The 14,265-nt window shown below is 54.9% G+C and overlaps 5 protein-coding genes across 5 annotated transcripts; 4 read left to right on the top strand and 1 right to left on the bottom strand.

The window, feature by feature from the left end:
* Positions 1-843: 843 nt before the first annotated feature.
* RHO25_003608 (uncharacterized protein) lies at positions 844-2,862 on the bottom strand (the record flags this gene model as incomplete). Its single annotated transcript, XM_023599103.2, has 1 exon — positions 844-2,862. One exon carries the CDS (start codon positions 2,860-2,862, stop codon positions 844-846), a length of 2,019 nt encoding a protein of 672 aa, XP_023455434.1.
* Positions 2,863-3,393: 531 nt separating this feature from the next.
* On the top strand, positions 3,394-5,988 carry RHO25_003607 (uncharacterized protein; the record flags this gene model as incomplete). Its single annotated transcript, XM_023599102.2, has 1 exon — positions 3,394-5,988. The coding sequence occupies one exon, from the start codon at positions 3,394-3,396 to the stop codon at positions 5,986-5,988; it is 2,595 nt and encodes an 864-aa protein (XP_023455437.1).
* A 1,072-nt stretch (positions 5,989-7,060) lies between these two features.
* Positions 7,061-9,056, top strand: RHO25_003606 (uncharacterized protein; the record flags this gene model as incomplete). The annotated part of the gene is made up of 2 exons (XM_023599101.1): positions 7,061-7,438; positions 7,500-9,056. 2 exons carry the CDS (start codon positions 7,061-7,063, stop codon positions 9,054-9,056), a joined length of 1,935 nt encoding a protein of 644 aa, XP_023455436.1.
* A 494-nt stretch (positions 9,057-9,550) lies between these two features.
* Positions 9,551-10,579, top strand: RHO25_003605 (uncharacterized protein; the record flags this gene model as incomplete). The annotated part of the gene is made up of 1 exon (XM_023599100.2): positions 9,551-10,579. The coding sequence occupies one exon, from the start codon at positions 9,551-9,553 to the stop codon at positions 10,577-10,579; it is 1,029 nt and encodes a 342-aa protein (XP_023455440.1).
* Positions 10,580-13,268: 2,689 nt separating this feature from the next.
* On the top strand, positions 13,269-14,163 carry RHO25_003604 (uncharacterized protein; the record flags this gene model as incomplete). Its single annotated transcript, XM_023599098.2, has 3 exons — positions 13,269-13,592; positions 13,651-13,835; positions 13,890-14,163. 3 exons carry the CDS (start codon positions 13,269-13,271, stop codon positions 14,161-14,163), a joined length of 783 nt encoding a protein of 260 aa, XP_023455438.1.
* Between the last annotated feature and the right edge of the window lie 102 nt (positions 14,164-14,265).

Genomic DNA, 14,265 nt, shown 5'->3' with positions numbered 1-14,265 from the left:
GACTGTTGTTGTGTAGCACGGCGCTCACAAGCATTGTGAAGACCATGGCCAAGCTTGCTTCTCCGATGCAAGCAACGTGCGATTACTGGTTTTCACTGACTTGCAGATGCCGGAAGCCAAAATTGGAGGATTCCCATCGTCGTGATGATCCCCTTGCAGCAGCATCCTTGTGTCTTGTCCAAGGTGAATGGATTTGCCGTCTGTCTTTTTTGATATTCGTTGTGCATTCTCTTGCAGGATTCCAGCTCGCCTCGCGTCGTGTTCATCAGGACAGGAGTGAGGAGATGGATCCCGAACGCAGTGTTGGTCGCACATATTCGGGCAAGCTCTGGCAATGATGGAGACAAGCTTGCATCTGCTATATCCTGAACGTTATGCAGCTTCGTCAACAGGTAGCACGGCGGATAGTGTCACCCCGATAGGATCATAAGGGAATGCAAAAAAGAAGAGGGAAGCAAATATTGGAGTACACATAGCGTAATCGCACATGTTCATGCCCTTTCTGGTTTCCCATTTTCGTTTGAGGTCTACCTACGCATGGTGTATGAGAAATTTGAAGCTCAAGCTCCAGAGCACGGTGACACGATGTGGGTGCATCAGACCGCTGAAGTCTCGGTAGCTTGACTGGTGTGACCATTCCGCTCGAGCTCGAATGCAGAATGTGGCTGCAAACAACATGTCAACAGCAGGGTGTCTCAATTTCTGCACGATGATACTTGTCGGAGTCGCCTTAACAGACCCAACAGCAGACCCTCGAGCGATTCATTATCACTCAGAAGGCTCCTTCAATAATCAGTGTCGAGTCTCGAAGCTCTGCCAATTGAAAGCTTTCCGCTTCAGTTCCTAAGCTCCTGGCTTGAGCTCGATAAGGCCGGCTTTTGTTGGATCCTTGGACAACTGTCCAGCCTTCTTGACCAGCTGGATGAAATCCGCTGTACGGGTCCCCACTCTGCTCTTAAACTTGGAAACAAGTGTTTTCATAGCAATTCCAGTCGTAGGAATCGAAGCGCGCACCTCCTCTAGAGTCGGGAAAGGTGTGCTGCCATTGGGAGTTGCCGTTCCGCTCGCTGCCGGCGAACCAGCCCGTGAGCCGCCGGGTGTGGCAGTCGAGGGCGATCCAGGCGGGCTGTTCTTCAGCTTGAGCTTGATGCGGCCAGTACGAGAAGTGTCGGTGTCACTACCAGACCCCGAACCACCTGCACGAGGCACTTTGGCTCTAGATGCATCTACCGAAGATGCGCGAGCGGCACTCGGAGCTGCAGAGACAGCACGTCCATTAATGCTCTTGACTTTCTTCCGAGAGGACTCGTTCCCACTGAGATCTGAGTTGTCGGGTGAGCCAGGTCTTTTGAGGTTCGCTCCCAGTCGTGCTGGATCGCGCTTTTCAGGTCTACCAGTAGGCGTATTGGTGCCTTTTGTCGAGGCCCCGGACTTGTCGCCGTTGGTAACGGCCTTCTTGGCCTCCTCCGCTTTTCGCTTTTCTTCCTCTGCTTCCTCCTCGGAGTCCATAGAATCGCTTGAAGATGCATATGGGTCGTCGTCTGAGTCATCGCTATACTGGCCCTGGTGCTCTCGTTTTCGAAGCTGCTTTCGCAATTTCTTCGACTTCTTCTTTTCTTCCAGTCGCATCATCTGCTCGCGATGTTGCTCCGCCTCCACATCTATATTTTCATTCTTCACTCCCGTGCCCCCTAGTCCAGCGTTACGCATCTCCAAATAGATTCGGCGCTCGATTTCACCAGCGTCCTCGCCGTCATCAGCTTGAAAAAGCATTCCCTCGTCATCGTCTTGAAACTCGTCTTTGTAGTCCATGTCCAGCGTGTCTCTTTCGGCGTCAAAATCACCCCCGGCACTTCGGATAGCCTCTATGCGTTTCTTCAGTGCCTCTTTCTTGAGCTGCTCTGTGGCGGCCTGCGTTCCGAGTGCCCATCGGCCAGGCATATGTTTTGCGGTCATGAATTTCTCGACCTGTTCCGAGTCCATAGCATTGACCTTGTTCGCTTGCTGAAACCTGTACCACTTCTCCACAGGAACCATCTCAAATGTGCCTTCATTGCTCACGACAAGCATTATGCTCCGCTCCGAAAGCGCTTGTTCGTACGTGCCCACCCACACATTCTTGCCCTCGTAGTCCTCCAGGTGCCATGGTCGCGCTTCCTCATAGCGCAATTGCGAGCGCTTCTGACGGACTGGGTTGCTCTCGTCCCTGCCCTCTTCGACCTTCTTCAGTGGCTTCTTCTTCGTAGGCTTGTTCGAATCACCTCCAGTTGGTGCGATCAATTTCTGATTCTCCTCGCGCTCGGCCTGACGCTCCGCGCGACGAATGCTCATCAGCTCGCGTTCCTTGTCATCCACGCCGGAGCCCACTTCTGACTGCTCGAACGACTCCATCTTGTCGCGCGCGAACCGACGATGCAGGCGCGCTGGACGGGGAAACTGGTCCTCGTCGTAGGGGTCTACCTCGATAGGCTTGCCGGTCGCGTCCAGCTTACTCTGAAGCTTCATGGCATGGTATCGCAAACCTTGGGTAAGCTGACTTTTGGTGATAGTGATGGGGTACTCGGCGTAAGTGCTGGGGTCCGGCTCATCGTTCGCTGGCGCCGTCGTCTGTCCAGTTCTGACGATGCCATTCATCGGCTGGTGGTATGAAGAGGGATGCGGTCCATTGGTGGCATGCGCCGGGGCTGTCGTTGCCGCGGCCTTCTGGCCTGTGGGTGCTGGCTTTCGCGCAGGCTTCTTCTTTGAAGCGTTGTTGAAGATATTGACAGCAGGACGCTTGCGAACGATAGGCGCAGCTGGTCCGCCTGTATTGGGCGTGACCGAATTGAGGCCCGAAGGCGGCTGCGCGGGCGAGTTGCTCATCGTTGATGGTTGCAGTGAGCGGCGGGTTGGCAGCAACTCGCGGAGGAGACACAGGGCGAGGTCATGTACGGGAGGGTGGTGAGGCGGCGTGAGAGAATGGCGGCGATGGTATTGTCTTTCCGGCGCTGCGCAGCGGGAGAGGAATGCAGGCGGTGGACGTCGCGTCTATTGTTGCGCGCTGGTCATTGTTCACAAGCTCCAGTCCCCAGGCACGTCACGGCAAGGCTTCAAGGCTGCCGCCGACCGACGCACGTGCACTCGCGCTAGCCGAGCCTGGTTGTCGTCACTTCTGCCTTCTGTCTGGCCCGCTTGCTTAACCTCGACAACTCACAACGCAGTTCGATGCAGGAGGCGGAGGCGGAGGTGCCTGAGTCGGTTTTGGCGGTCGAGCTGCGCCGTTTGCTGGAAGCAATCTCGTCCCCCGCGATGGACTAAGAAGCCCTTCACGACTCCATCCATCACCAAGCGCGCATGGTTCAGCTCTTAGGCTGATCAGCATCTCAAGCGCCTCGAGCTAAGACAGCCGTCAACATGGACCCATCCACGCCTCAGCAGGATGCCAATAACTTGGAGGACAGACTTCGTAGAATGATTCTGCTCAACGGATCCGTTCCAGACGATGTGCCGAACGACTCGAGGCCACGAGTGCGCCTTCCTCCAATGGCTCCGCCAGGTTACGGACCTCAGTATCCACCACCGCCGCAGAACGGCAGCTTCCATCATCAACGACTCATGAGCGGCAGTGGCAGTTCTGGACCAAGCTCTCCATCGAGTCACGGATTTCCTCGTCCGATGTCTGGTCACTCAATGTTTCCCCCGCCTATGGCTTCGCCAAGTCCGCCGATGCCACCTCCAGGATTCCTGCCGCCCCATTTACGCCATGCTCCGCCACCAGAGCATCTCGCACAACATATGGCGCCTGTACCAGCTCCACCACCGCCGCCAGGGTTCCGCCAGACTCGGGGAGGATTTCATGGGCCTCCAAGCAATCAACGTGGCAATGGCAGAGGTAACGGCGCGCCTCGTCAGCAGCGCAACCAGCAGATTCAACTAGATCCAGATGCCTTCCAACGTGGTGGCCCGGTGCAGTCCCAGACTCGACCACAGCAAGGCGCGCGTAATCTCTACGATCCGAACGCCCGGCAGACGCAGTCAAACTTCACCACCAGGGACATCTTGCGCCAGAGACAAGCGAAGTATCTAGACGACCTGGCAAGCAGAGAGGTGCCCAGTGTAGAAATGAGTCAGTCTGAGCGCGATGAGAAGGAGCAGTTTCGCGTAGCGCTACAGCGCGTCTGCGACAATGTGTGCACGGCCAATCCTCGTCTACCTAAAATATCGCTCGAATGCTTCGGCAGCTTCCAGTCTGGTTTCGCCAGCGCCGGTTCCGACATGGATCTGGCTATAGTCGTGCAAGATCCCAACTCCACGGAAGCTGTTTTCTCTATGTTCGAGGACGATCTGCCCCGCTCACTTGAGAAAGAGCTCCTCAAGGTCGGCTTTGGCGCACGTCTGCTGACGCGGACTCGTGTGCCAATTATCAAAATCTGCCAGGATCCGGGCGAGAGTCTGCTCGACAAGCTTCGCATAGAACGAGAGAAGTGGGATTTTCTCCCTAATGAGAAGAAATATCCGCATCTTCACAAAGAGGAGGATGAAGTCGCGGAAGATGATGTTACCCGAGCCATCGATGGCTCAGCAAAGACTGTCCAAGCCGGCGCGGAAAATGCGCAACTGGTCACAACCCAAGTGACGGTCGAGGCCGTCACTACCAACGGCGATGAAGCGACTGTACAGAAGCAGGCAGCTAGCATCACCGCAACTGCCACTGTTGAGGAAAACACTAATGGACAACAACAACTTGCCCAAGCTCGGCGTGAGCAGCAGAAATCGTGGACACGGGAGCGAAAGGCAGGGCCACTCGATTTCCCAAAGGACGGTATTGGTATTCAATGCGACATCAACTTCTTCAACCCCCTCGGTCTACACAATACTCAGATGTTGCGCTGCTACTCGAAATGCGACCCACGCGTCCGACCCATGGTACTTTTCGTCAAGTCTTTCGCGAAGCTACGCAAGATCAACAGCTCCTATTCAGGCACGCTATCGAGTTATGGCTACGTGCTGATGGTCTTACACTATCTCGTGAACGTGGTGCAGCCGCCCGTTCTGCCAAACCTACAGATGCCCTGGCGCCCGAATCCCAACTGTGCACCGCCTGGTTATTCCAGGACTGAAGTTGATGGCTGGGTTGTTGACTTTTGGCGCAACGAGCAAGAGATCGAGGCTGCTTTGCACAATGGTCAAATGAGTTCCAATGCTGAATCTTTGGGTTCTTTACTTGCCGGCTTTTTCCAGTACTATTCTTCGATGGGCAACGGTCCTCAGTTTCGGTGGACACAGCAAGTACTTTCCCTTCGCACTCCTGGCGGGATCATGACGAAGGAGGCCAAGGGCTGGGTCAAGGCCACCACTGAAGAAGGCGAGGGCAAGAAAATCCAGCATCGCTACCTCTTCTGCATCGAAGACCCATTTGAGCTTAGCCACAATGTCGCCCGAACTGTTACGCACAACGGCATTGTGGCTATTCGCGATGAGTTTCGACGTGCCTATCGCATCCTCATGAGTGTAGGGCAAGGTCCACACGGGCAGCCGTCTCAGGAGGGCGACTTGTTCGATAAGCTGATCGAGCCCGGAGAGGATGAGAAGGAGTTGGAGCAAGTACATCTGGAAATTCTCGAGAACAACAAGCTCGTGCACGAAGACGAGGAAGCAGTGCTGGCGCAGAAGAAGAAGCGTCATGGCACTAGAGGGAAGCGACACAAGGACACGGACAGCACTGTGACTGGTGAGCCGCAGCAACGCAAGCAAAGTCTGCCTAAGCCGCAACCCAAGCACTTGGACGTAGCAGACCAAGAGGCTTTTCCCACACTCGGCGCAGCGAAGACGACGAACTCGCGAAGAAAGAAGAGCACAGGCAGTGCCACGAAGAATAGCAACTTCACCGAGATCTCTGGCGAAAAGGCAGCCGAGTACCTCGAAGAGTTCCGTCGTAAGAAGGCGGAAGAGCATGCCGAGAGTACGGCGTACGGAGCAGCAGAGGCGGTGCTCAATGGGCTTGATTGAGCGATTGCAAGCATTGCGTGCTGCGTCTGTCTAGCTTGGACTGGCGAGGCACAGTATCTTTCAGGCGCCCTCAGGCGACTTACAGCATCTTCACTCGAGCAACCTTGGTGATCATCCACATAAGGGAGGCGACAGAATTCATGCACAGCAACACGGATCGCTTGCAGATGGCTTAGATACAATGTAAGTCAACGAACAGTAGTTGAACCTCACTCACCACACGTAGGATATTAGACCTTGCCTTCTCCTTCTTTCCTCTCTTGACTATTTCGAGCTGCATCTTGCGGGTGCTATAGCGATCGGCCGCGCTATCAACAAGTGGAGTGTCCCATGACCTTGTGGCTGCTGATAAGCCCTTGTCCATGCGAACCCCTGGCATCCGGTCCATCGTAGCGCATGGCGATCTTGTGTTCACACGAGGAAGGAGGAGCTAATTCTCACGTTGCGTTCACGCTGCAGAGACGTCGTCAATCTTGACTCCGTCTTGGACTTTTCTTGGACATTGCGCCAAGACTCTAATGAGCCTTCCTGCCTGCCTATAACGGCCTGGTGGCTTTCGTCTCCTGCCGTTTTCGTGACACCTGCTGAGCGCAAACGGCATGCCACTTCACCTACAACCGCTCCGAAATAACTCGCTATCTGACAGTTCTCTCTTCGCTAACTTCTCACAGTCAATAGTACGTGCAGACAGCGTTGCATCGACACTGTTTAGGGTATTATGCCGTGCCGCCGCCAAGCAAGCAGTCTACGTCCAAGACGCTTCATTCGATTTTTATCTCCTGCAACATCACGCTATCAAGTTGATAGCCCAATTGCGCGCGTGCCCCGTTGGTTCTGCCTTTCGAGAAGACTGCGGGGTCGAATGCAATATGGATGCGCAGGCCGAAATGGCACGCTTCTGGGCTTCTTGACCCGCCTTGCAGGCGAAGCAGAGATGCTGAGCGGCGAGAATAGGCTCTAGCATGTATATATAAATGCATGCCCTATCTCAAAATGTGGTAAGTTCGAAACTTCAGCCAAAGAGCGCCTCCTTCTCTGCCTAAATCCACATTCTGGTCTCTTGCTGCCCGCCATGAGGACTTCACACTTGACAGCCTTGTCAGGCTTGCTTGTGCTCAATGCCGTAGCTCATCCTGTCGACGACTTCACCTCTCACGAAGCGGATCACCCCCATCATATGCACAAACGTCAATCTGCCGACGCTTTGGAACGTTTCCGACCTCGACAAAGGGCTACATACGTGGCTGAGGATGGAGAGCCAGCGGCTTCGATCGCCCGAGTTGGTGGTAGCCCCGTCGATGCTGCTGAAGCTCTTGTGAGGAGCGAATTTCCCGATGCAGAGTTTAGAAGAGTTGGAGACAGCTGGACTTCCGCTAGTGGCATCGCGCATGTCTACTTCAAGCAGACTTTGAATGGCTTGGACATCGACGATGCGGACTTTAACGTTAATGTACGTTGTCAGGAACATCTGTGCTGAACCAAATCAAACCGACTTGCTAATGCCTCGATAGGTTCGTTCAGACGGGACGATCTTCTCCTATGGAAACTCTTTCTTCAGTGGAACAACTCCAGACGCTGCTCCAGCTCCAGAAGAAGTCATTGAGCCACAGCCAGTTCTCGAGACTGTCGTTGACACTCTTGCCCTTCCAATCGAGCCTGCAGCAGCTGAGATTGTGGTCGAGGAGACTGCTCGCTCCTTCACAGTTCAGGGTCTAGGAGATGCTGTCGAATCGCCACCAGACGGACAGTTGGTCTACTATCGCACACCAGAAGGCGAGCTCGTCTCAGCGTGGCGCGTCGAGACCGACGTTGGGGACTCCTGGCTGACGACCTACGTCGATGCAACCAACGACAACGCTGTCCTTGCCGTCACCGACTACGTCGCCGACGCCGAATCTTACCAAGTGTTCCCGTGGCCACTCAACGATCCACGAGGCAATCGGCGCCAGATTGAGACCAACCCACGCGATCGCAGAGGAAGCCCGAATGGCTGGCACCAGGACGCCTTCACGACCTATCAGGAAACTCGCGGCAACAATGCCATTGCCCAGCCCAACACTGATGGCGACGCAGATTTCCTTGAAGAGCCTCGTCCTCAAGGTGGCCGCTCGAACCGCTACCGCGCCGAATTCAGTGAATCGCTAGAGCCAGCTGAGTACATCGAGGCCTCCGTGATCCAGCTCTTCTACACTTCAAACTACTTCCGCGATGTGCTCTATGTTCTTGGCTTCACTGAAGCTGCCGGTAACTTCCAAACTTCCAACTTCGGCCGTGGAGGCCTAGGTGACGACTCTGTCATCCTCAATACCCAGGACGGCTCCGGTGTCAACAACGCCAACTTCGCGACCCCTCCTGACGGGCAACAAGGCCGCATGCGCATGTACCGCTTCAACTCCACCGTTCCCAACCGCGACAGCTCCTTCGAAGCCGGCATCGTCATCCACGAGTACACCCACGGCCTCACCAACCGCATGACCGGCGGCCCAGCCAACTCCCGCTGCCTCTCCACTCTCGAATCCGGCGGCATGGGCGAAGGTTGGTCCGACTTCTACGCAACCGCCATCCGCTCCACCCGCCGCGATACACGCAACACAAACTACCCCATCGGCGACTACGCCACCGGACGACCCAACGGAATCCGTGCCTTCGTCTACTCCACCAACATGCAAACCAACCCATACACTTACTCCTCCCTCAACTCTCTCGGCCGCGTTCACGAGTACGGCACAGTCTGGTGCACAATGCTCTACGAGCTCTTCTGGAACCTCGTTGACGCACGCGGAAACACAAATGATCTGACCCCTTCGCTTGATTCCAGGACTGGAATCCCTCGTGATGGCAAGTATTTGGCCATGAAGCTCGTGCTTGATGCTCTGGCTTTCCAGCCTTGTAATCCAAGTTTTATTCAGGCGCGAAATGCAATCTTGGACGCTGATCGTGCGCTCACGCGTGGGCAGAACATTTGTTTGATCTGGAGGGCTTTTGCTAAGAGAGGTTTGGGCGAGAATGCACGAAAGGAGGGTGAGGTGTTCACGGATGATTTTACTGTGCCGGCTGGTGTCTGCTGAAGAAGTTTCTAGTAGAGCAAGCCAGGAGATGGGGATGCCTGAGATTTGAAAAATTACATAGTTCTCACAAAATATTTCGGTTTGTTCGAAATATGTTTCTTGACTTCTCGCTCTCATAACTTCAAGAACTGTGACCGTAGTATGATCTAGATGCCTAGAATCCGACTGACAATAAGATGAGACATGAGCGAGCTGTTCTCAAGGACTTTTGACATCAAAGCCATGTCGTACTCATAGCAATGTCGCACGCACGTGTGTCTCACTTCTGTCGCGAGTGATTCACAGGAAAACAAAGACACGGTCAGACCAGTCTCGCGACGATGCTGTTCACTATTGGCAGCAAGCGTTCCAGAGAGATATAAGCTCGTCCAGAACACTATCAAGCATATCACAACACAGACAGCTTGAACAATTCAAATTGAACAGCGAACACAGATTTCTCAATTCTATCTTAATCAACATCCTCCTGCTCAACTCAGAATCTCCCTCCAACTATGACGGACCCGAATGCTAATAACGGCACGCCGACCAGCCTTCTCGATCTCCCCCCAGAATTGAAACTAAAAGTCCTATCGAACCTCTCAGCCAAAGAAGTACAACTCGCCCGCAGCATATGCACAGAACTCCGAGATGTGATCGACGAACCGAGGAATCGTATCCTCATACTCAATCCCATCCGTGCTCGGGCTGAGGCGCGGATCACTGAACAGCTCCACCCCCTCCTCGACTTCCCCTGCACCTTAAACCTCCGAGACTTCATATTCTCATATTTAATACGTCGAGGAGTATGGGAACACCCCTTGCAAAACTCATTATTAGTGAACAGCGCGGCAGCACAATGGGCCAAATTCAAACTCATGGAGAAAGGGGAAGACTCACCTTACATGTCTGCGGAGGGAATTGGTAATGTGCTCGGATGGATTGGAATGCTCTTCCTCCACGCGCATAACAGAACGTATTATTCTGAATTGACGACAACTTTGAGCGACGACGACATCAATGCTAGTGACGCGCGTTCAAAGTACTTCGCCGCTCTCAGAACGGTTATGATGCCTCGAGTGGATACATTGGAGGATTTCTTCGATCATCTTGACTTGCCCTTTGGTACAACGCTCGAAGGATTGAAGGAGTTGGGTCTGCCACTGGACAGGGAGGAGTTAGGTGCTTCGTACTTGGAAATCGTCCAGAAACGGCTTTATGGCTCTTCGACGCCTATCCCTCGCGCTCCGTCGCCTCGGCTCGCTATGCCTCCGCATATTCTCACGCCTTTGGTGCATTTCGATCAGAGCACCGATGATTTACTTTTTCGAGGTGAGCCGGCTGAGATGAAGAGAGCTGGATGCTGTACGGCGACGCAGATTGCTGAGATTCACGGCACTGATAGCGTTCGGGAGTTGGGAGATATGTTTGGGTATTGTCTGAAAACGGACTGGGCGATGAAGCGGTTCTCTGCGGCGCTGGAAGGACGGGTATTGACGGAGTGGGAGAAGGCAGCAGTGCTTGAGGATCTGTATGTCTTTTAGTGCGCGCGTAATGTCATGGAAATTGTTGCGGCGGCTGTCGCGCTGCAGGGAAACGCTCTTTTGAAGTCTTTGCTGGAGTTCAGCATCGGTATTCGACAGCATTCGGCACGATTGTGTGCAGGGAAAAGAACAGTCAACGCAATCTGAGTTTTTTGAGTCGCTCATGAGCATGCTGTGAATGCCCGAAATCCTTCTTGTCGATTTCGAGATTGCGATCCTGCATGAGAGGAGAAGTCATAGAGGTGGTACGTGCACAATCACATGCAAATCCATCTGCAAGGGCCCTGTCGTCTGTATCTGGTCCTGTGATTCGCGCAAAAGCCACGAGCGAATGAGGGTATGTGGTTGAGACCGGAGTGCCGTACACGCCAGAGAGTTGACAACTGCGAGCGATGAGAATTCGCGTTGCGTTAGGCCAAGCTCGACCTGATGCCTCTCTGATGCTTTGCTAGCTCGATTGCAGGAAGTAGATCGAATATGAAATTCTGCACCTCACGGCAAAGTTCCTCGAAATTGTAGCTGCCTAGGAGGTACAAACTCCAGCATGCCATAGGTAGCTGTGTGGCGCAAGCAGAACTGGAGCTCCGGAGTTGATCGGACGTACAAAGTTTCGAGAGCTTCGAAAATTGTGTGCTCTGCCACAGTCGTTGAGATAAAATATACGGCAGCTGCTCAAACCTTGTTGCGCAGAACTTGACGTTGCGTTCGGTGGCATAATGATGCCATAATCCGATTCGAGTCCTGCTCTTACCTGGCGATCGCAAATCAGGCTACGTGTTTCTGCACATCCTCAGCGTCCAGTCATCGGCCTGGACTGGAACTGATCAATAGATGTCTGCGGCGCTTTGCACGTTTCCGACGACTGAGGCATGAGGCGGTCTCAGGCCTTCTTCCAAACAGGAATAGGATCTGACTCGGAACCTTGGGCGGGGTGTCGCGGACAAGTGGTATACATCCGGAAACCTATGGCCAGCTTTCACCATTCGAAACGTAAATTCGAGAATGGCTGAAAATCAGCGTACGATCACGCGTGTCAAGATTCCAGAACATGCCGGCATCGCCTGTGTGACGAAGATTGTGCCGATCGTGGAAGAAATTTATCGTGCCACTTTGCACGAAAAGCATTGTGCAGTCGCTGTATGGCCACGGTTTGTGGTCCGGCTTGCGGCCGCGCTGAAGACCGTACGAAGTGGTTGACGAATGAGAAGCGATAAGCGGCTAGCGTCAGTGTGGGCAGCATGTGATAGCGCGGTGGCAGTCCCCACAACAGCTGTCATGTTCCATCTGGCATCAGCGCAAGGCGGAGATGATCGCGTGCGGAGATGGACGCAAGGCAGAAATCATGCGCTTGGCGGAGGACGGCAGCACGTGTGGACATGGGCATGGTCGCACAAGCACGCAACGGTGCGGTCAGCGCGCGGGAGAGCAGAAAAAATTCTCTGGATCTCTGCTGGGTGTCGCTGATGCAAGACGGCGCAAGGTGCGACGAAATCGCGGAGTCGGCCCAGCGACGCGCGGTTTGCCGCTGTTGTGGCGGAAAGGCACCTTGCGCCACTGCAGCAACGGCGGGCAAACAAGTGAAGCGTCGGCGTCGGTGTCGGCGGGCGCGAGTGGTCGTGTGCGCGGTGTGCAGCTGCAGTCGACAGCTGTCTGTTGCATGCTCATTGCCAGCTGTTGGTATGCTTTGGGGCGTTGGCGGTCGTGGTGGTGGCGCGGATGATGCAGAAATTTCGTGAGTCATCGCCTTCAGGCGAGGTGTCTCGTCCCATGCAAGCAGCCTCAGGAAGCTTATCTCCATCGCCGCCCGATGCACGACCCACGGTACTGTGACGCGTGTAGCAGCGTAGCACTGCGACGACGGTGATGTTTTGACGACAACAGCAGACGATGGACAAGCAGCGAGAAGACAATGCCCTTTGAAAGGCGGAATGCGTGATGCTGGCAGCGGCAGCACGTCAGGCGCAGTGAGTGAAAGCCAACGCAGGCCCCCTGCCTAATCAGAGACTTTTCAGGAGGAAGCCGCTAGTGCCGGATGCGGATGGGGCAGCGAGTTTTGCTGCCTTGGCGCGTGACGGGCGGGCCCGCGCGACGACTACTTAAGCAGACCTCTTCCCCAGCCCAAGTTCGAGCGGAATTTTTGGCCCGACCCAAGTCCGACGACCGCGCAACGGCTGCCGCTCCTCTCCCACCTCCTCTCGTCGCCGTGCCATCCAGAGTCCCTCCGTAGCAGCCGTACTGAATACCACTCGATATCCGCATCGTCGCAAGACTCACTTTCTTCAGTTGCTGCCTGCCGCCCGCTGCTGCCACGTTGCCCCGTCGCGCCTTCACTCTTTGGCCGTCGCATTCTTGCGCCCGCTGTCATTGGCGCGCAGTCACCCAGTGCCAAGCTCGGTAAACACTGCGACCACCTACCAACCTACCTACCTCCAACTCGACCCTTCGCGTCGCATCCATCATCACCGCCAATCGCGACGAGGCTCTGCTGGACGGCACCTCGCCACCTCTAATACCAACCGACCGACCTCACCGCCGCGAGCGCATCAGCTCAGACACTTTGATTAGTCTGCTCTGATCTGAACCGCCGCAAACACACCACTGCACCGCTGCACTCTTCGCACTTGTCGCGCATCAACACCCGCGCGACCCGAGCACCACCGAAGACGTCACCAACCGACTCGTCGCAAGCATGGAGTCCACAGCGTACATGACGCACCCGAGCACCGCGGCCGAGGCCAAGCAGTTCACCGCTCCATCGTCGCTGTCCTTCCCTGGCGCAAACGGCCACCTGACACCACCCTCCTCCGACGCTGGCCAAATGAGCAAGAACAGTGCGAATGGGCAACAGCAGGGCGCGAATGCCGCGCAAGGCAACGGGGTGACTCCCGCGACGCCGGCTGCCACGCCAGGGCAAGCGACCACGGGTGTTAGTGGCATCGTGCCAACGCTGCAGAACATTGTCGCTACGGTGAACCTGGACTGCCGCCTGGACCTGAAGACGATTGCGCTCCACGTAAGACTGCCCGCACATTTTAACCCCCTCATGCGACGTCGCAACTCACACTTGACAGGCGCGTAATGCCGAGTACAATCCCAAGCGTTTCGCCGCTGTCATCATGCGTATTCGCGAGCCAAAGACGACCGCTCTCATCTTCGCCTCCGGCAAGATGGTCGTCACTGGTGCCAAATCTGAAGATGACAGCAAGCTTGCCAGCCGCAAGTACGCTCGCATCATTCAGAAGCTTGGCTTCAATGCGTATGTCATCCGACATGCTCATCCGCTGCGATGAGCGCCGCTAACCTGCAACAGGAAATTCACCGACTTCAAGATTCAGAACATTGTTGGCTCTTGCGACATCAAGTTCCCCATTCGATTGGAGGGCCTCGCCAGCCGCCATCACATGTTCTCATCTTACGAGCCCGAGCTCTTCCCAGGTTTGATCTACCGCATGATGAAGCCGAAGATTGTGCTTCTCATCTTCGTCTCCGGCAAGATCGTCCTTACGGGAGCGAAGGTCCGTGAAGAGATTTACCAGGCCTTCGAGCTCATCTACCCTGTGCTCTCCGACTTCCGCAAGACCTAATGACTTTACCAAACGGCATCCTGTACCAGTATACCCGGTCTTTCTTGTACCAACACTACTTATAACACGAGGTTCGATGCCGACCTCGACACATCTGGCCGA

The sequence above is a fragment of the Cercospora beticola genome, chromosome 2 (genome assembly GCF_033473495.1).
Source record: "Cercospora beticola chromosome 2, complete sequence".
NCBI lineage: Eukaryota > Fungi > Ascomycota > Dothideomycetes > Mycosphaerellales > Mycosphaerellaceae > Cercospora > Cercospora beticola.
Note: the sequence above shows the minus strand (reverse complement) of the source record. Positions and strands in the feature narration are given on the sequence as shown.